At 58.4% G+C, this 20,956-nt stretch overlaps 1 protein-coding gene across 3 annotated transcripts in view; it reads left to right on the top strand.

The window, feature by feature from the left end:
- Positions 1-3,414: 3,414 nt before the first annotated feature.
- Positions 3,415-20,956, top strand: part of CCDC88C (coiled-coil domain containing 88C) — an 85,523-nt gene continuing 67,981 nt past the window's right edge. For all 3 annotated transcript variants that reach the window (XM_040975155.1, XM_040975154.1, XM_040975156.1), the window contains exons 1-3: positions 3,415-3,557; positions 4,169-4,269; positions 8,544-8,652. In XM_040975155.1, coding sequence (XP_040831089.1) covers positions 3,498-3,557; positions 4,169-4,269; positions 8,544-8,652 — 270 coding nt within the window. In that variant the 5' untranslated portion in view covers positions 3,415-3,497. The remainder of the gene's footprint in view (positions 3,558-4,168; positions 4,270-8,543; positions 8,653-20,956) is intronic.

A 20,956-nucleotide genomic window follows, 5' to 3' on the forward strand; every position in this document is an offset into this window, starting at 1 on the left:
AGGCATGAACGAGCCTTTTCCCTTGTTAGGGTTTTTCTTTCCTCCTTATTAACAAACCTCGTCTTTTCATGTCAGGGCAGCTCACACGCTCTCCCTGGTGGACCACAGAGGTCAGCGTCGTCTCCGGAGCTGTGCGACTGCTGAGGGAAAGTGTGTCCCTGGCACACACGCGGTTGATGTGATGACGGGATGACTGCCAAGGGGCTGATGGGTGAGTGTGGGGATACAGGATCAAAGCATGCCTCGTGTCCCGGGGTGGGGGGGTGGTTTAGGATTTCACCACCCTGCACGGAGTGGTGTGCGATTTAAGACTCATTTCTAGAACTTTCCCTGTTACCTTGCCGGGCCCAATAAATACATTTTTAAAAAATCAACTTCTGGGACTAGTGCAGTAGCCTAGTGGCTTAAATCCTCAGCTTGCATGCCCAGGATCCCATGTGAGTTCCAGTTCTAATCCCTGTGGCCCCGTTTCCCTTCCAGCTCCCTGCTTGTAGCCTGGGCAAGCAGTGAACCAGTGGATGGAATATCCTTCTGTTTCCTTCTCTCTGTAAATCTGACTTTCCAATAAATGAATTAGTCTTTTTCAAATGACGGAGTTACAGCAGAAAGAGAGGGAGAGACAGAGAGGTCTTCCATCTGCTGGTTCATTCCCCAAATTCTGCAGCAGCTGAAGCCAGGTCAGTTTGAAGCCAGGAGTGTCTTCCAAACTCCGTGACTGGTCCCCATGGCGGGTGGGCCTCTCCAGCGTCACGCCCTCTGTCTGTGCCACTGGGGCTTCCTGCTGTCCCCACCAGTCAGCGCCCCATTCCTGTTTGCTTCTGAGTGCTAAATTATTTTCTCAGCAAATTAAGGCTGATCACATCTCCTCCATGAAATGCTGTAATAAACAGCAATAAACAGCCATTTTTATTATACCTTAATCCCTGTCAAGTGCTGTAATTATTTTAATAAATTAAAGATTTATTTATTTTTATTGGAAAGTCAGATATATAGAAAGGAGGAGAGACAGAGAGGAAGATCTTCTGTCCACTGATTCACTCCCCAACTACCTGCAGCCAATCTGAAGCCAGGAACCAGGAGCTTCCTCCAGGTCTCCCACGTGAGTACAAGGTCCCAAGGCTTTGGGCCGTCCTTGACTGCTTTCCCAGGCCACAAGCAGGGAGCTGGATGGGAAGCAGGGCTGCCTGGATTAGAACTGGAATCCGTATGGGACCCTGGTGCATGCAAGGCAAGGACATTAGCTGCTAGGCTACTGTGCCAGGCCCGATTATTTTAATGATTTAAGCAATCCAAAAAGCCTTACTTTTCACTGACATTTGGATATGCCAGAGGCTTTACCGAAATTGTTCCTAACAGTGTTCCCTGGGAGGTGGCAGGTGCCACATGGAGCAGGAAAAGAGACCAAGGCGAAAGCAGACAAGGAATTTGTTTGAGGCCAGCATTGTGGCACAGTGGGTTAAGCTTCCCCAGTGATGCTGGCATCCCGTACAGGCAATGATGTGAGTCTCAGCTGTTCTGCTGATTTCCCAGGTGCAGAGGCAAGGGGCTGCACTGGACATAGTTGATGACCTGAATTCCTGGGCCCCTGCACCCACATGGGAAAACCGGAAAAAGCTCCTGGCTTCAGACCGACCCAGCTCCAGCCATTGCTGTCATTTAGGGAGTGAGTCAGGACTTGGAAGATCTCCCTGTCTCTCTGTATTTATTTATTTGCATTCCAAATAAATAAATCTGTGTGTTTTTTTTAAAAAGAAAGATAAAGGAAAATTGTTTCAAATCACATTGCTAGTAAGTGGCAGAGCCAGGACTCAAATGTGTGTCCCTGCTGACAAAGCTTTTTTTTGAAGACTTATTTATTTTTATTGGAAAGTCAAATATACAGAGAGGAAGAGAGAGAAGAAGATTTTCCGTCCAATGATTCACTCCCTAAGTGGCCACAACAGCTGGAGCTGAGCTGATCCAAAGCCAGGAGTCAGGAGCCTCCTCCAAGTCTCCCATGCTAGTGCAGGGTCCCAAGGCTTTGGGTCATCCTTAACTGCTTTCCCAGGTAAGGGACTCTTGCAATGAATGCTGGCACACAACCAGGCCCCTTCGTCACCACAGTTTAGTCTGTCTTCCCTTCGGGGACCCCTAACTCTCCGCCAGGGTCCCCTTGACCACAGCTGTAATACCACACACCACCAGCAGATGTCACACACACACCTGACCGAGCCAGCTCCTGTTGGTGAAGCGCAGCCATTTAGTGCCTGCTGTATACCTGCGAGCTCTGCGCTCCCTCGGGCCAAGCCTGCACGGGCGACGCACTTAGGAGAAGCGTGGCCTGAAGGGTTGAATAGGTCAAATCTTAGGAAGCGGCTTGCACCAGGCCTGGGCCACGGTGTGAAATTGCTACCACGCTGACACCTGCCTGGCACTCGGGACTCGGCTCTCGCCCCGCCCCTGCACGCAGTCCCTGGGCCTGCCTTCCATCTATGATTTGGGGGTGGCTGAGGTTTTTCTCATGCCTCCTGCTGCTCTGCACCCGGGGCTGGATCTTGGAAATTGCTGTTGGAGGTTTAGGGGTGGGGGGGTGCACAGAGGTGTCTCGGCTAGGGCGGCTGGGGGAGGGCGCACCCTCGGCTTCCCGCGTGGCCTCGTGGAAGGCGGGCAGTCCGCAACACGGGGTCTGAACTCCGCGCCAAGTTTCCTCCTAGGTCCCGCGACCCACATTCTCGCGAGCTGTCCTGGACACCCCCTCCCACCCCCGGCGTTTCCCGCGCCGCGCACCGTCTGGGGGGCGCGGGCGGGCACCTGGGCAGCTGCGGCTGCGCGCGCGGCACCTGCCTGGGACAGGAAGAGCCGCGGGGCTGGCTGTGCGCCGCGCCCGCCCCGAGCGTGCGGCCGCCCGGGCTGGGGGTGGGGTTGGCTGGAGTTGGGGTGCCCTCCTTTGCCGCGCGCCCGGGGCGTTGCAGCACCCGGCGTGCACCGTCGCCCGCACGTGGCGCCCGGGCCCCCGCCGCTGACGCCCGCGCGCAGGGCAGCGCCACGTGCTAGGACCCGCTGGCGTGGGAAGGCTGCGGCCCCGAGCCCCCGGGCAGGGGCCCCCCGGCTCCCCGGCTCCCGCGCTCCCGCGCTCCCCGGCGCCCCGGCTCCCGGCTCCCGGCTCCCGCGCTCCCGGCTCCCCGGCTCCCGGCTCCCCGGCTCCCCGGCTCCCGGCTCCCCGGCTCCCGGCTCCCCGGCTCCCCGCTCCCTTGCGCCCCGGCTCCCCGGCGCCCAGGCCGGTACCGCGAGGCGGCGCGCCCGGAGCCTCGGGCCGCCGAGGGGCGGGGCCGCCCGCATTGTTCCTCCCCTTCCCCCAGCCCCGGGCGGGGCGCGGGGCCGCCGGAGCCGCCGGAGCCGCCGAGCCGCGGAACGTGGGCTCGCGCGCCCCGCCTTTGTCTCCCCGGCGCGGGCCGCCGCCGCCGCTTTGTGCCGCGCGTGGGGGACCCGGGGCGCGGAGCGGCGCGCGCAGCCTCGGCATGGACGTGACCGTCTCGGAGCTCATGGAGCTCTTCCTGCAGAGCCCGCTGGTGACCTGGGTGAGTGCGCCCCCACTCCGCCGCCCCCTTTGTTGGTGTGCACCGGCTCGTCTTCCGCGGCGCCGCAGCCCTGACCCGCCTCGGGGCCCGGGACGCGGTGAACGCAGCAAGTGGCTCCGGCACGGGGTCGGGGGAGCGACGCTCCGAGCCCTGCAACTCTGGAGCCTGGCTGTGCGTGCGGCCGGGGCCGGGGGCTGAGCGGTTACACCTGTTCCCGCCCGGGGCCGCCTAGAGCGCTCCCGGCTCTCCCTGGGGTGAACGGCTTCCGAAAAGGACCCCATTTGCCGCCCCCTCCCCCCGAAGCTTCGTGTAGTTTTGGAGCCCCCGAGACGAGCCGGTGGGTGGCTGGCATGGGTGGGGGTGAGGAGGCGCGGCGTTTGGGCACACCACTCTCCAATGGATTGGCGACGTGAGAAATTTGTTGAAAAGGCCCCTTTATTTTGTTTTTTTTTTCCCACTCCCACTGGGAGGCCTGAAGAAAGTGCGAGGAAGTTTTCCTTCTGCTGGCTCCCGTCTGTTTGTTGCCTGGCGGGGAGGGGTACGGGTGGGGGAGACCGCGCGAGGTGGGCGGAGGGTGACTCCTGCTCGCCTGCGCTTCCGCCTCTCCGCAGGTGAAAACTTTTGGCTCGTTCGGAGGCGGCGCCCAGGACAACCTGACCATGTATATGGACCTGGTGGACGGCATCTTGCTGAACCAAATTATGCTGCAGATGTAAGTTTTCAGGTCCCTTGGGAAGCCGGGAGAGCGTGGGACGTCAGGTGCAAGGGGGCGCTGGAAGGCGGCGAGGGGGGTTGTCAGCAGGAAGGTGGCTTTTCTCAGGCGCTGTTGTGTTTGGTGATGGAAATTGGGACCGGAGAGTCTCATCCACGTGGTGTGGACGGTGCAATTGAGTTTAGACTCTGGGCGGTGTACGGTGGCTTGCACGGTGATGAAATGCAAAAGTCCCCTTTCTTTTTGTGGGAGGTGGGGGAAGCACTGAACCGTCTTGGAGTGTCTGGTTACGGGAAGTGCCGGGTGGCCCAGCGCACTGGAGGGTGACGATAAAGTTTCACTGTAGGTTTGATGGTTGCTGGTGGCAGCTCCCAGTCGCCTTGCGTCGGTGCCACCTGTTCCTGGTGGTTACGGCCGGCCGTGTGAACTGGGTTGAGGGTCGTTGGTTTAGGTGGGCGCCTGCCGGAGCCAAGCCAGGAGTCTTAGGGTCCTGGTGGAAGTCGCCCTAGCTGGTGTGTGTTTGTGACCATATCCTGCCCTGCTGCTGTTGAGCTCTGCAGAGCCTGTCTGATTGACAGCTGTCCCCGCGGAGATGGCGTGTTCTGGGTTTAACTCTCAGGCTGCGGGGAAGGCAGTGAAACCGCTGGGGGCACAATAAAACAGCCCCGTGTTCTCTGGGCTCAGCCCCACGCGTGTCTCACTGTGGGGTCACCTGCGAGGAACCAAGGTGTCAGACTTCTAGTCCCTGGAGGAAGAGGAGGGCTTGAGATGGATCCAGAAAGTGGATTTAGTGGACGCTTACTCAGAAAGGCCTGTTGTAAAAGAGTCTCCTGGGAACACTTTGTGTTTCTGTTGGCGCTGGGGCCTTTTCTGTGTTTGATCAGCAGGTGGGTGGGAAGAGGTTGGGGCCGCTTCTCAGCAGGTGGTCACTCTGGAACTCCCCAAGTCCCACCCCACACCATGCTAGGGAGACCCTTCATGACTTGGTTCCGTGGGGGCAGCGGCTGGCCCTGGGAGAAGTCCAGCCTGGGACTGTTTAATTAAGGAAAGCAGCGCCAGCCAGGCCTGCCCATTCAGCTTCAGTACCCAGCGCAGGCAAGAACAAAAGCCTAGGGCCTGTTTCCCCCGTTCTTCTCTGACCTTTGGAATTCCTGGAGCGTTTACCACTTGCTGGTAAACCAGGAAGGCCTGGGCGGCTTCTCCTTTGAGAAATGCAAGCAAGGGTGGCTGCCCTCCCCGTGGACCCTTGGAAACAACGGGTGCTGGCCCCTCTGGGAGAGGCCTAGGTTATGGGTGGGTGTTGGGGGCTGCCCAAAGGGAGGACCCTGCAGGAGGAGGAAGAAGTGGGGTGCTCTGAGCTGCTTGGGAAATCGTGCTCACCTGTCACCCGGTGTGGACATGGGGAGGAATTGACTCTTGAGGAGGCTCTCTCTCTAAAACTTACAGGAGAGGGGGCTGTGTTCTGGCACCGTGGGCCCTGGGTTAAGCCTCCGGCTGCAGCGCTGGCATCCCAGTGCAGGTGCCACTTCCTGTCCTGATTGCTCTACTTTCCGCTCCGTTCCCTGCTCGTGTGCATGCGAAAGTAGCAATGGTTGGCCGAGTGTTCAGTCCCCTGCCACCTCTCTTAGTTACTCTGCTTTTCAAGTAAGTAAATGAATAGATTTTAAGAAGTAAGATTTGTTTTTAAAGGGAGAACCCCAGTTTTGGCGTGGGTGGCAGAAGCAGCCAGCCTGGATTTGCACCCTCAGGGTGGGGTTGGGGGACCCCTGTAAAGTGCTGGAACGGTTGAAGGGGCTCAGGGCCTGCCCTGTGACAGGGTCTGTCCTTCACCCCCATCCGGGAGGAGGGGGTGCTGTTGGGAAGGAGGAGCCTGCTGAGTGTTTTTTTTTCCACCCTTCTCTCCATGTGAGAAGTTTTAATCATGATTTCGTTTTATTTGAATGAGAACCATCTCCGTTACTCTGGGCCACTCCCAAATGCCAGGGCTGGACCAGACCGAAGCTCGGAACCCGGATCCCACCCTCTTCTCCCTCCTGGATGCTGGGGTCCTTGAGTACTAGGGTTTGCCTTAGCAGGGAGCTGGGGCTGGCCACCAAGGTTTGACTCAGACCCAGCACTCCCATGAGGGATGTAGATGCCAGAGTCCTCACCGCCCCCTCCCTTCGAGCCCAGCGAGGTCTCAGGCCACAGTGGACTCTGGCACCCACCCTGGCTCTCCTAGGCTTTCCTGTGTGCCGCTGTGGCAGGCCAGCAGGTGTGTGCTCGCTGTCCCGTCGTGTGTCCCCGCGGGTGCTGCTTGCCGGCTTTGATAAGCTCTGGGCAGTGGGCATGTCCCGCCCACAGCGTTGCTGCTGCTCCGATAAGAGGTGTGGCACCAACATTTCAGAGCCAGCTGGATGCTGGCAGATGTCATAGGAGTATGACCCTAGCAGGCCTGGCTGGTAGTGCTCCTGGGAGTTCCACTTCCTTGGAGAGGCCCCATGCCAATACCCGATTCCCAGTGCACCACTTACAGGTCCCGTCCCGAAGGGACCTCTTAGCCTGGAATTCCTGGTCTGCAACAAGGGGCGGTCGTTTGTTGGTTTGGGGGAAGGTTAGCTAAGAGCATGCTTGTAGGGCCCAGCGTGATAGCCTAGCAGTTAAATCTTCACCTTGCATGCACTGGGATCCCATATGGGTGCTGATTCACATCCCAGTTGCTCCACTTCCCACCTGGAGCCCTGCTTGTACTCGGGGCACCTGAGTCAGGGCTGAGGGGGCAGGTGCTGTTGAGTGAAGATGAGGAGGTCCTGGGCTTTGCGAGGGTGGGAGCAGCTGCAGCTGCGGGAGGCTCCGGGCACTCTGCACCCCAGTGCCCTGAGGCCTGAGCACCTGGCCCACTGGGGAGCAGGCCGCCTGGAGCGTGGGGGTGCTGGCCGAATGAGGACTGGCCTGTGTCTTCCTTCCCTGCGCTGGGGACTTCGGGTTTGTGCCTGGATGACCTGCCTCCTTAGGAGGACCTGCGAATGCTGTGGTCTGCCTGATGGCTCGGGACCCAGCGAGGCTGTTTGCAGTGTTGTTACCCCAAAGAGGTGGCCAGCGGGGGCGAGTGAGGGTAGCCGCTCCTGGCCCCCTTGTAGAGCTCTCATGTCAGACTTCCATAGAAGCACAGTAGGCCCTGAGTGCGTCTTGAGCTGTGCTGTGTGTAGGGACACATGGCGTGCCTCCCAGGATGCCCAGGCAGGTGTGGGACTGGGTGATGCCCGGAGCAGCCGTAGCTGGAGACTCCCGGCCAGCGGACTGACAACTTCGTCCAGGAGTGAGTGGCCCTTAGTTTGAAGGCTGGCGAGTGATGCTGTGCCCTGCCCCAAAGTGCCCATGGGCCTGTGAGGCCTCGGGTGCCCCTGTCAGGAGCTTGCTCTGTGGCTTGACCTGAAGCAGCTTGTGTTGTCCATTCAAAGTACTCTCACAGCAGCACTGGAAATGATTCTGATTTGCAGGGTATTTAGTTCCCCTGCGTGTTAATTTCTGGTCACCATGGCTCAGGCCATTGAAGGACATTGTCCTCCCCCACCTCCCCCGGCCTCTGCTGCAGCCCAGGGAGGCTCATTCCCTCTCTACCAGGGCTGGGGTGACTGGCGGTCCCAGACTGGATGGGAGCAGCCCTGGTGAGGAAGAGAAAGGCCCCATGCTCCAGGGCGGTCACCTGCAGCTGAGAACCCACAGCCATGTCCCTCCGCAGGTGATGGAAGCTGTCCCATCACCCCACGTGGGCTTCGGGGTGCCCGCCGGTGGGAGACGTGAGGTTTGGATTTCCTGCAGGACATGCTGGGACTCCGCAGCTCTGGGAGTGGATGTGGTGGCACAGTTGTGCCTGGGCCAGTTGGGGTGTCGGGGTGGGTGAGAGAATTAAGATTTCAGTCGACCGTGAGGTTGACAGAGGCGCCTGTCCTGGTGTCACTTCGTTGCCTGGTTCAGCGTCCTGTCCTCTTTGAGTTGCAGCTGTAGTAGGTTATGGGTTGTTATACAGGGTTGATTGACATGTGGTTGTCCTTTCTGGGGCTGCTAACAGGGAGCGGTGCGGGCTGGGGGCTGGGGTCCCGGGCTGCGGGCTGCGGGCGTGAGCTGCTGGCCTAGGGGTGCGGGCTGCCGGCCTGGCTGTGGCGTGGGCTGGGGGTACGGGCTGAGGGCTGGGGGCTGCTGGCCTGGCTGTGGCGCAGTTGGGATCTGACTTGAGGTGCCCTGTCGGCTGGCCCACGCGAGGTGCGAATTCTGATCTGCCCTCTCCCTTCTAGAGACCCCCGGCCCACGAACCAGCGCATCAACAAGCACGTCAACAATGACGTGAACCTTCGCATCCAGAACCTGACCATCCTGGTGAGGAACATCAAGACCTACTACCAGGTGAGGGCCGCCAGCCCATGCCTCCCAGCACCAGCACTGAGGTGTGCCACTTGTACTGTGTAAGGTCGGGCCCCCGTGGCGCCTGGCTCTGCCCAGCAAGCATTCTTGGAGCTGTGTGGGGCCGGGAGGGGGCTGCCTGCAAGGGGCACCGTGCTGGCTTAGGGTGTGTGTCTTTGGATCGTCTCTGTGGAGGGGCTGTTTGAAGGTTGAAGGAGAGGAGGGCTGGGAGCGGGACAGGTGTGTGCAGGGGCGGTGGTCCTCAGCGTGTGGCCTGAGGAGTGTGCAGGACTTGGTCCTGGGACAGGTGGGGTGAATGTGGGGAAAGCCGTGTGAAAGCTTCCCCCAGTTCCCTGGAAGGTCCACGCAGAATCTCTGGTGGCCTTCGTGGTCTTTGGCCCTGGGAGCTAAGAGGTGGAGTGAGTGTCCTCCACCTGCAGTTGTGCAGGGAGCAGTCAAGGATTGGCCAGGGAGGTGCCAGGTGCTCGGCCTGGCTCAAGGGGCCGGACACCTGCCGCAGCTGTGTGGGCCTTCCTGAGAGGCACGCTGATGCTCTCACACGTGATGGAGAGCTGTCGGAAGCTGGGCTGACTCACTGGGAAGACAAATGGCCCGTGCAGCTCAGGGTCCAACAGGCTGCTAGGTGGGAGAGAGGACCTGCAGCCGGGCCTCCCTCTGTCGCATGAGTGTCCTTGCTGCCCGCCCTGGGGTGGACCCTGGCTTGGTGTAGTCTGTCTGGGAGAGGCCGGCAAGGCACATGCGTTCTGGGATTTCGTTTGGCTGCTGAGCCGGGGGGTGGGGTGTGTGTGTGTGTGTGTGTGTGTGTGTGTGTGTGTGTGTGTGTGTGTGTGTGTGTGTGTGTGTGTGTGTGTGTGTGTGTGTGTGTGTGTGTGTGTGTGTGTGTGTGTGTGTGTGTGTGTGTGTGTGTGTGTGTGTGTGTGTGTGTGTGTGTGTGTGTGTGTGTGTGTGTGTGTGTGTTTGCCTTCCAACATTTGGTAAAAGAAAGTTTGTTCTCACCGTGAGAATAATGCATGCTTTTATAAACAGGCTGGAAGACAAACAGGTGGCGAGTAGAGAGGGATGCTTTGGGCCCTGGCGCGGACACAATCTCCCTGGGGGCCTTTTTACTGCTTCCGTGTTGTGTTTTAGGTCTTTGCGCGCTTGCTGTAGGCACAATTGCATTTCCTGCCTTCGCCCCAACCTCAGGGTGCCAATAGCATTGGCAATTGTTGTGAAGGAAAGTTTGAGAAGTTTTTGCCAGAGGGAGCAGTGGCTGCCGGGCCTCCCCTCTGCAAAGGAGGCCTGCAGGCTGCGAGGACTGGGTGTGAAGTCTGTGACTGTGGACTCCCTGTTTCCAGCCTTGCCGCCTGGCCCCGGGTCTTGTCTGCCAGGAGACTGTCCTGCTGCCCGACTGGCCCTTTCTTCCTACGGCCCAGGGTAGCAGGGCCTGTCAGTCTGCTTCAGAGGAGGCACGGCTGGCGTGGCCCCTGGGGTCAGAGCTCCCTGTCTGTCCTGCTTTGGGCTCCTGTGGAGTCCCTAGGCAAGGACAGGAAGGACGCTGTGTTGAGGCACTGACCACAGGGGGCCAGGCATGTTGGACAGGACCTTGAAAAGAGCCACAGGCTGCTCAGCATCTGTCGTACAGGGCAGCAGGCTGGTCCATCCAAGGTGGGCATTGGCTCCAGGATAAGCCCCCACAGCAGGGCACCTGCAGAGGCCAGAGTTCCTGGCTGTCGCTGTGCCCGGCCACACGATGCTTGTTCCGCTAGCATTAGCTAGGATCTTTTTCATCTCTTTCTTATATACGTGTGCAGATTAAATGCTGGGTTTAGACTGTGGTTCCTGTGTTCTGTCCAGAGCCTGGAGTGTGATGTCATTGGGTATGCATTGGCCAGCTAGCCTGCAAAGAAAGCTGAGGGCCCGGTAGGCCAAGGGGCGGGGGGGGTTCCTTGGATCTGTCTTTCACCACTGTGCCCCGCCCGGGCACCTGCAGCCCTGCTGTTCCTCCCAGTGGTTAGGGCTGGTGTCTGTCTCTTGGTGATTGCTGTAATGAGACACCCGAGGCTGGGAGCTTCATCCGGCACGGGGTGATGTAGCGTGCAGTGTGGTAGGACCCTGGCCCGGGGCAGCAGCTGCCAGGCTGGCTCTCACTCAGGCAAGTCAAGGGCATGGGCACGAAGCCGGATGCCGGGGGTGGCCGGGCTGGGAGTGCAAGAGCATCCCAAGGGGGCTTCATTGGCCCGTTGCGGCCTCTGTGCTCTGTCTCCTGCTCCGGCAAGGGCCAGAGCCGGGGTGCCCGGAAGTTTGTTCTTTCTCTTACAAAGTAAATACAGCTTAGCGTTGCCTCATCTTCTCAGCGTTCTTTTCCTTTTTCCTCTAATGCTTTGAAGAATTAATAATAAATAAAGTAGCAAAGGACAGTTGTGGACCTGCTGTTCAGAATATACTTTGGTGCCCAGAGCTGTAGCATAGTGGCTAAAGCCCTTGCCTAGCATGTGCCGGGATCCCATATGGGCGTCAGTTCATGTCCTGGCTGCCCCACTTCCCATCCAGCTCCCTGCTTGTGGCCTGGGAAAGCAATGGAGGACGGCCCAAAGCTTTGGGACCGTGTACCCGTGTGGGAGACTTGGAGGAAGCTCCTGCCTTTGGATCGGCTCAGCTCCAACCATTGCAGCCACTTGGGGAGTGAATCAGTGGATGGATTTCTGTCTCTGCTTCCCTCTATAAATCTGCCTTTCCAACAAATCTTAAGAAAACCATGAACACGTGTGAATGTTCTGTTTGCTCGAGGCCTTTCTTTCAGTCGATGTGTTGGGAGGTGGAGTATTCTGTGGGGAGAGAGCCCGCTCGTTCGCTGGTTCACTCCCCACGGGTCCACAGCAGCGAGGTGTCGGCTGAAGCCGGGAGCTGGGAACTCCGTTGTTGTCTCCCCCTTGGGTGCGGGGACCCAAGGACTCGGGCCATCCCCTGCTGCTCTCCCAGGTGCTTCAGCAGGGAGCTGGATCCAAAGTGGAGCCGCTGGGACATGAAATGGGGCTCTGATGGGGATGCAGGAGGCGCAGGCAGAGCGTAACCCCCTGCGCCATGACACGGGTCCCGGTAGGAAGCATTGAGGAGGTCCCCAGGTCTTCTGTCCCTTCCTGAAGGTTAATCTGTTAGTCCCCAGTTTTATGTCTAGACATTTGCTGTGTGTGTGCACACACGTGTATGCATTTACACGCGTGTGAGCACACGTATTACTTCTGGTAATCTTCTCACCAGACTTCCTTGCCTGGCAGCACAGCGCCTGTGACTTTGGCCCTTGGCCTTGAGCCTCCTGTGGTCATTGTGTTTGTTAATCGTGGGCTGGCCACTGGAAATGAGGCTATCTTTAGAAATGTGCAGCTTGGTTTGTGTGAAACAGCGACTTTTGTCAAAAAATATGAATGGAAGGAAGTAACACTTTGGGCATCGTTGGTGCGAACGGCATTCAAGGCCCCCAGCCCTGTCTTCTCCGTGGGGAGATTTTTGTTGTTTTGTTTTGAGATTTCTTTATTTGAAAGTTGGAGAGACAGAGGTCTTTCATCCCCTGGGTCACGTCCCCAGATGCCAGCATGAGCCAAGTGTGGGCCAGGCTGAAGCCAGCAGTTCCACCGAGGCCGCCCACAGGGCTGGCAGGGCACGTGGGCCTTTGTCCCCTGCCTCCAGCGGCATTGTTAGCAGGGAGCTGGATCACAGATGGGAAGTAGCTTGGACTTGAACCAGGCACTCCGATGTGAGTTGCTGTGTTCTGAGCTGTGGTCTAATCCACTGCTCCACAGGGCCCAGCCCACCCCGGCTTGCTTCGTGCCTGCTCTGGTGGCTGGAGGGACAGTGCTCGGTGGACGCTGCAGGTGGAGCTGGCCTCAGGCTTCCGTACTGCGCCACGTTGGCTCTTCAAGTTAAAATGCAGGACTGTCTCCTTGTGCCTTGCATTTTTAAGAAAACTAAAACTCTTGCTTATAAAGAACAGTTTCTCTTTGCAAATTTAGGAAATGGAAGGAAAATCAGACACACTCGTTGTCCCACCCTCTGGGGGTGCCTGCTTGCTGGGCATGTCGGAAGCCGCTGCCCGCCTGGTGCCACATGCCTCAACAAGGCCACATTGAAGAGGTCCCAGTGGGGAGTCACCAGCCGGGCCGGAGGGCACGTGTGTTTTGAGAACTTGTGTTCCCTCTCATCGGCGTGGCCCGTGGAGGTCCTTGCCTGCCTTCCTGGTGAATGGCCCCTTGTGTGTGCGGCTCGGGGCCCTGTGCTTATGTTGGACAATCGCGTGAGGCTCCTGCAGTGGGATCTGCCCCCGGCATTGTGGTCTCTTGGCTGGGGTCATCGCCAGCCAGCAGTCTTTCCCTTTATCTCCTTCACTGCTCCTGAGTGGAAGTCCCTGGAGCCTTTGGGCCCCCAGCATGCGAGTGGCTGGCCAGGGTCAAGGCTGTTTTCTTGATGCCTCGTCCTTGTTCCCATGGCTCAAGTGGGGTGGGAAGCAACCAGGTGAGCTGGACGCTGCAGCCTTGTGTGTGCACAGGGTGAGGCTTTCGGAGAGCTTGCTGGTGGCGGTGGCGGGGCCCTCCATCCCGGAGTAGCTGGTGTGGGGTGATGGGGCTGGGGTAGGGTGGTAATGAAGTCTTGGTCCCTGCTAAGGCGTCTGCACTGCCCCCCTTCCCCTGGGGACTGCTTGTCCTGAGGATGGAAAATGAGGAAAGTTGAGCAAAAGAAAACCTGAGGGCCAAGGTGGGAGTGACCTGGGTGGGGAGGGAGCCGGGGTTGGGCAGTGGGAACAGATGGTAGGGTCTGGAGGGGCTGGGGGTTCTGAGACCAGCCTGATAAGGGGAGGTGAGGGGCCTAGAGCTTTGCCCAACCTGACCTGTTCCAGGGGGAGCTGTTCCCAGGCTGAGGCTGGGGCTCAGTAGGTGGGACAGTAGGTGGGACAGTAGGTGGTGGCGGCTTGGCAGGAAGTGGATCAGGTGGGTGGTGGATGTGTGGGATGGTGGTGGCGGTAGCTAATTGTCATGTGAGTGGGTCCAGAGAGGTGCCCAGCACCTGCAAGGTTTCAGAGCAGGTGGCCCACAGTGGGTTGAGGAGAGGAGATGCGGGGCAGTGGTTGGGGTGGTGGTGGTAGAGGGGAACAGATCCTGGAGAAGGGCACCAGCATGCAGGGCGCTGCCCAGCCAGAGGACTCGCCCCAGCCCCACCATCGGCCTGGGCAGCAGAGGGCGGGGCATCCTGCCCTTCGGGGCAGGGCTCCTGGGTCGGCCAGAAGGCTGAGGGGGCAGAGTGGCCGCCGTCGGTGCCGCTGGAATCTGCTTCCTGTCCTGCTAGCTCCATGCTCCAGCTTCTGGCTCCACAGAGGCAGGCTTGTAACCTTTAAGTTAGACTTTGTGTTCTGTTGTGTTTAGTGTGTCTGTATTTGAAAGGCAGAGATCCTCTGTCCTCTGGTCTACTCCCAGTGCCTACAATGACACAGGCAGAACGTGGGTGTAAGGGACCGAGCACTCAGCCATCACCTGCTCCTTTCCAGGCCAGATCAGCAGCCAGCCTCTCACCCAGGCAGTGTGGCATTGGTCACGTGGAGGCAAGTGGCCCACGGTAGAATCGACTTTCCTTTTGTGTTCTTCTGTTGTCTAGGAAGTGTGGGGAGGCTTCCTGCGTCTAAGCTGGACCTGCCTGGCAGGTCCTGTGCTACAGGAGCAGGGGCGGCCTGGGCTGCACTGAGCACGGCATTGGCCACCTTCTGCCCTGGGTCCTAGTCTGTCGTGACGTCACCTGTTGGGGAGGGATTACTGGCCCCATTTCAGGGACTGAGAGAGCGATCTGGGGGCAGCCTCCTAGAGCAGCGGGTTCCCTGGGTGGTTGACTGTGTACGGAAGCCGCCTCCAGGAGCCCCAAGGCGGGTGGGACCGGCCACTGGGAGGGGCCCACTGGTCCTCCCAGCAGGAAGGAAGCCACATCTGTGCAGGGCTAGGCTCCCCAGAGCCAGGCCGGGCACCACCCCAGAGGGAAGGTCTGATTGCTTCAGGCACCTCTGAAACCAGCACTTCCGGTGTGGAAAGGTGGGCGCAGCCTCCTCCCCTCTACCCCGCCCCTCAGCAACAGGAAGCAGAGGAGCTGGGGTGGTTGCAGTGGGAGGGGTGGGCTGCGAGGTTGCTGGGCCAGGACTGACTCAGCCAGGACTGAGAGGTCCCAGGTCAGTGTGTGCAGGGTCCTGCTCGCCCCTTCTCCCCAACTTCCCTTTAAGATTTCTTTATTTATTTGAAATGCAGTTAGAGAGATCAGTTGGTTTTGCTTCTGTTGGTTCACTCAATGACCAGGGCTGGACCAAGAATGCTGCCCAAGTCTCCCGTGTGAGTGCAGGCGCCCAAGGCTGCTTTCTAGGGCAGAAGCCAGGAGCTGGATGGCAGGTGGAGTAGCCGGGACTGGAAGCAGCCCACACGGGGGCCCTGTGTTGCAGGTTTCACTTGCTACACTACAGTGTGGTCCCTTCCTTCCCCCTTGTGGTGAGGAAAGCCTTCTAGGCCCCCTGAGGCTCCTGCTCCAAGACCCAGTGCTTACCCAGAGGTCTTCTCAGGTCCCTACAGCCACCTGCTGGAATTTAATTGCCGGAGTCCAGCTCCAGCTGAGTTCCGAATTCGTGAAGGGTGCGTGGATGAGGTGCAAAGAGGAAAGAAAGACGGACCACTAGGATTTCATGATCATAACGGACAACGCGGGAAAGCTGTCCGCTCTATTTATACAGAAACAGTCAAACTCTGGCTCAGACTTTCTACGTCATGGTCAAGTGGGTGTTTCTAAGGATAATTCTGCCATTAGTTTTACCTAAAAACAATAGAAGTTCCTGCTACAATTCTTATTCTACAACTCAATCTTGTATCACAAAGAAAAGGAGAACCTAAAGATCAAGGAAAGAATGAAAGCCTAAATGCAGGTCCCTTGATTAGCATAAGGTCAATGGGGACAACCAAGACAGTAGGAATAATAAAGGGCCCCTTTGCAAGACGTTATTATTGACATTAACCTCCAAGCTCACATTGAGTAAAAAAGCCAACTGCACAGTAGCAAACAATGCCTGGATGGATTAGAGTTCTTCCGCAGGGTGGTCCGGTGTCCATGCAAAGAAAGGTGGAGCTGCATTCAGGTGGTTGTAGAGTCTGCGGGGCCCTGCCCAACAGTGGGAAGTTACTTTTGGCCCTGCCTGCAGTGGCAGGCCCACATCCACTGCATGGACCCCAACATTTATTCACAGCTCCCTCCTTCCTTCTGGAACCTTCTTTGGGGTCTGTGGCCCCGGTTTCCTTTGAATTCCGTGTTTCTGACCTTGTCATGGGAGGAGTGGGCAGCACAGCAGAAGAGCCACAGCTGCTGGTCGGGCCGCAGGGCAGGGTCTGTGCCAGGTTGCAGCCGCACTAGACCTGCCAGGCCTTCCTTGCTTTTCAATTCATTGGAGAGACACCCCAGAGCACCTGTCTGCTGGTTTGCTCCCACATACCTGCAGTGGCTCAGGCTGGACCTGGCTCAGGGCTGGACACCAGGAACTGGGCCCAGGTCTCCCAGGTGGATGATGGGGGCCCAGCTGCCGCTGCCTCCTGGGCTGTGTGTGTGAGCCTGACGCTGGCATGGGGAGCTGGAGCTGGGAGTTGCAGCCAGGCGCTGTGGCAGGCACAGGGGCACCCCAACTGCCCAACCCAACCAGGTTTCTGACCAGCTTGAGCTCCATGCTGGAGTGGTCAGCGTTGGGAGACTCAGTGCTGAAATGAATGAAGGTCGGAAGCCCAGATCACAGCACAGCAGTACCCTGGGTACCAGAGAGGCAGGAAGTGGCCACCGGCCCCCGCAGTTCCTTGTGTCGCAAGGGAGACTGAGGTTGGGTGGGCGGGAATGTGTGGACACACGTGTTCCATGTTGGGGTTGCTTGGGTTCGAGCCTCCGCCCTGGTCCTGGCTCAGCCCTGCTGTGGTGGGCACTGGGGGAGTGAATTGGTGATGGGAGATCTCTCTTTCTGCCTCTCAAGGAAATCAGTAAAAAAGAAAAAAAAAAAAGAGAGGGAAATGGATTTCTCAAGTTTATAAAACAAGAAAAAAGATTTTCCTCTTACTTCGCCTTGGGTTTGGGCGCCAGGTCCGTGTGTTTGATGCTGGAGCGGCCCGGGGAGCGTGTCCGGGCAGGCTGAGCCCTGGGAAGCCGGCCTGCGGCTCGTGTCCAGGGCTAGTAACGGCCTGTGTTGCTCAACTGCTCTTTCAAGAAGGCGCAGGTTAGTGCATGAGGCCTCAGGCCTGAGCTTTTCAGGTAATGAGAGGGAAGGGTGAGGAGGAGGAGGAAGTGCTTGTCTTACATGGTGGGGGATTCAGGTAGGATTGGAGAGCAGGGGTTTTAGGAAGGTAGAGAGGTGACTAGGGTCAGGTTTTCAGGCTAAGGATTGAGGGATGTGGTCTACCTATGGGGGTGTCCTGTATAAGGAAGATGGGATACAGTCCAACTTTTAAGAAAAACTGCCTGTGGCCTCCATGAACAGCCGGTCTTGGAATCAGCTGGCTGGGGCAGGGGCGGCTGCACCTGCGAGAAGGCTGAACGCTGCCTCCTGCCTCCTCAGCTGTGGTTCGCGTAGGTCCCTGTTCCCAGTCAAGTGGCTGTGGGCCTCTTGTTCAGCATCCCCTGCCTGTAAAACAGCTTGCCTTCAGCCGAGGCCTCACTTGTCCCCATCTTGAGGCTCCCAGGGAGCTGTGATGGCCATGCCTTGGCTGTGTTGATGGAGAGAGCAGAGGGACTGGCAGGAGGAGGAGGACTGGGGATACGGGAGGAGCCCCCTGATTCCCCCACATCAAAGGTAGGAAGAACCACAGCCAGCCTTGCCATCTGCAGAGGCTGCGGTTGAGCCTGTAGTGGCCTCCAGCAAGTGAGTGTACCCCTAGGAGCCCTTGTCTGAGAAGTGGGCGGTGCCGGGCGCCTGTCGGGGTGGAGCGAGGGGGTTGTACTGCAGCCTGATCCTGGGGCAGGGGGTGTGGCGGTGGGCTGATCCGCCTCCCTCCCAAGACCAATGGGTGTGCATGAATGACGCACTGCTGAGTGGGGGGCCTGTCCAGGGGAGTGCCCCTGGCTGATCTGTGGTGGTCAAATGCTGGTGTACCACGAGTGTGCATGTGTGTAGAGACATGGACGTGTGTGTGGTTTTCTCTGTAGTTTGCTGTGTGCTTGCTGTGTGCTGGGGTCATCTCACCAAGGACATCCCCCACCAGCGTCACACCACCACAAGCCGAGTCCCGTTTGGGTGGGTGGCCCTGTCAGGTGCAGGGGGAGGCCGCAGTGACCCTGCTCAGGCAAGGGGCCCTGACCTGCTGACTTTTACAGATTATGGAGTAGTGGGTGGGTCTGCAGGGCCTCCCACTGCCGGGGGCACACCGGGAGGAGGTGCAGCATGCAGTGGGGGCCCTGGAACCTTGGAGTCCCCCTCTTGGTGGGACCCTGCTGTTTTCACAGTGACCTTCCTGGCCTTCCTGGCCCTCCAGACAGCAGGTGTTGGCTTTGTTGATGGGAATGCCATATGTCAGGCTCACTCCCTGGGGGTGCAAATTAAATGGATTGTTTTCTACCAGGTCTCGCCAGCCTGGCTCCCCAGGCCTAACGGCTCTGCTCCATACCTGGCTTGTTATTCCCAGTCTCTCTGAAGCTGAGGGACAAGGGGTGGGGACCGTGGCTGCCCAGGGAGGGCTGGGGTCGCTGGCTCTCTGCCTTCCCAGCCTCCTTGAGGTCACTGGATCTGTCAGCAGCCCTCCCCTACCCCTCCAGGTGTCCCGCTGTGAGCATTGGCTGATGCCGGGATCTGCTCTCAGCCCCCCCACTTCCTGTTACACATCCCATGGGAGGCTGCGGATGCTGGCTTCAGCAGCTCGCTCAGTCTGCCACTCCCATGGAGGCCTGGATGGGCATCCCTGGTTTCTGTCTGGATATTTGAGAAGTAAACCAAGCGGATGGGAGCTTTTGTTTTCATATCTGTCAGAATTTAAAAAATAGAAAAGTAAACATTTCACATGTCTGCATCGCTTGTATACGCATCCTGAGTCTTTTTTTAAAGATGCATTTATTTTTCCTGGAAAAAAGTAGCGTTTCAGAGAGAAGGAGAGACAGAAAGATCTTCCATCTGCTGATTCACTCCCTAAATGGCCACAATAGCTGGAGCTGAACAGGTTGAGCCTTTTCCAGGTCTCCCAAAGACTTGAGCCATCTTCAGCTGCTTTCCCAGACCACAGGCAGAAGCTGGACGGGAAGTGCAGCTGGGACATGAAGCATTTCCCATATGAGATGCCAGCACTTACAGGTGGAGGATTGGCCAGTTGAGCCATTGCACTGGCCGTGTGCCCTGTGTGTTGACTTGGGCTCAGACATGGGATAACTTGATGTCTGGAGTCACAGCCACTTTGGCAGGCCTTTGGTCTGCCCTTTTTGTTGTTGTTATTTTTTAAAATATTGATTCATTTATTTGAAAGGTAAGAGGAAAAGACACTACCCAAATGGCTGCAGCAGCTGGGGCTGGGCCAGGCGGAAGCCAGGAGCTTCCTCTCGTCTCCCACGTGGGCGCAGCACCCGAGTCCTTGGGCCGTATTCTGCTGCTCTCTCAGGCGCTGCAGCAGGGAGCTGCGTGGGAAATGGAGCAGCCAGGACTTGAACGTAGGGGATGCTCATGTTCCCGGTGGCAGCTCTAGCCTCGCCCACTCCCTGCTCGGCCAGTGCCACTGCAGGTGCTGCCCAGGAGTCCCTTGCTCCTGGCAGGCCCAGGAAGTGGGGCTCTGTCCTCTCTGAAGGGGAGACGGGCAGCTGGAAGCATCCATGAAGAGGATGGGAGGATGCTGGGGAGCCCAGGGCTGCATGCCGGACTTGCTGCTCAGCTGGGTGCCTGTTTAGAACATCTGCTGTGTCAGGGCCGGCACTCCTGGCAGTGGGCGAGCCATGTCAGGGCCGGCACTCCTGGCAGTGGGCGAGCCATGTCAGGGCCGGCACTCCTGGCAGTGGGCGAGCCATGTCAGGGCCGGCACTCCTGGCAGTGGACGAGCCATGTCAGGGCCGGCACTCCTGGCATTGGGCGAGCCATGTCAGGGCCGGCACTCCTGGCAGTGGGCGAGCCATGTCAGGGCCGGCACTCCTGGCAGTGGGCGAGCCGCGTAGGGCAGCAGCTCTGTATTCTCTTGCTGCTGTTCTTTCTTTACAAGGAAACACCTTTTCAAGCGAAGTCAGGGCAGCAGATTTCCTGCACTGAGGCTGTTCCTCTCACCACGTCCCAGAAGCCAGGGCTCTTCTTGTGGATGATGGGTAGTCCCCGGGGTGGAAAGACTTGCTAGAAGCTCATGTTTAAATCAAAGCTGTATTAAACTGTCACGCTTGGCAGCTTCACTTGCCCCTAGGCCTTGTGGGGGTTGGGTCACTGGCCTCGCCTTTGAACTCGGAGTCACCTAGAAGAGTAATTGGTGACCTGGTCCTGGGGGAGCTGGAGAGGGCCAGGATAGCCTGGCGAGGGCAGGGGATGTGGCGGGCAGGTGGACGGATCTCTGATCTTCCAGTCGGCCCGTCCGTGGTCTGAAAGGCCCCATTCCACTGGACTGCTGCCCACTGGGACCCTAACCTTTTGTTCCCCCTAAAAATGAGCTAAAGGGGGGGGGGGATTTGGCACTGTGGCTAAGGTGTTGCTTGGGCTGCCTACGACCTAATCGAGTCCCTGGGTGTGACTGGCTGCCGCAACTCCAGCCTCATGCTAACGTGAACCCAGGGGGGCAGGTGGTGATGGCTGAAGCCCTTGGGTCCCTGCCACCCACGTGGGAGACTGAGTTGGGTCTTTGGCCCCTGGCTTCCATTGTGGCCCAGCCAGAGGCTGGGAAGTCTCCTTTGTCTCGCTCACTCTTTTTTTTTTTTTCCTGGTTAGGATTTATTTATTTATCTGGCTATGATAGCCTAGTGCTTAGTCCTCACCATATATATGCTGGGATGCCATATGGGCACCAGCTCATATCCTGGCTTCTCCACTTCCCACCCAGCTCTCTACTTGTGGCCTGGGAAAGCAGTCGAGGATGGCCCAAAGCCTTGGGACTCTGCATCTGTGTGGGAGACCTGGAAGACGCTCCTGATAAACTCACCTCTGGCCATTGCAGCCATTTGGAGAGTGAACCAGCAGACAGAAGTGGCCTGTTTGGGCCCTCATCCTGTCAGGCTGGCACTCCCTGCCACCTGGCGTTTCCCTGGTCCCCTAGTGTGGTCGGGAACCTGCGAGTTTGCCCTCTGCCTTGCTGTCCCCCCTCCCTCCCCCATCGGC

Source organism: Ochotona curzoniae, unplaced genomic scaffold (genome assembly GCF_017591425.1).
Source record: "Ochotona curzoniae isolate NIBS_2020 unplaced genomic scaffold, NIBS_Ocur_1.0 contig_2688, whole genome shotgun sequence".
Lineage (NCBI taxonomy): Eukaryota > Metazoa > Chordata > Mammalia > Lagomorpha > Ochotonidae > Ochotona > Ochotona curzoniae.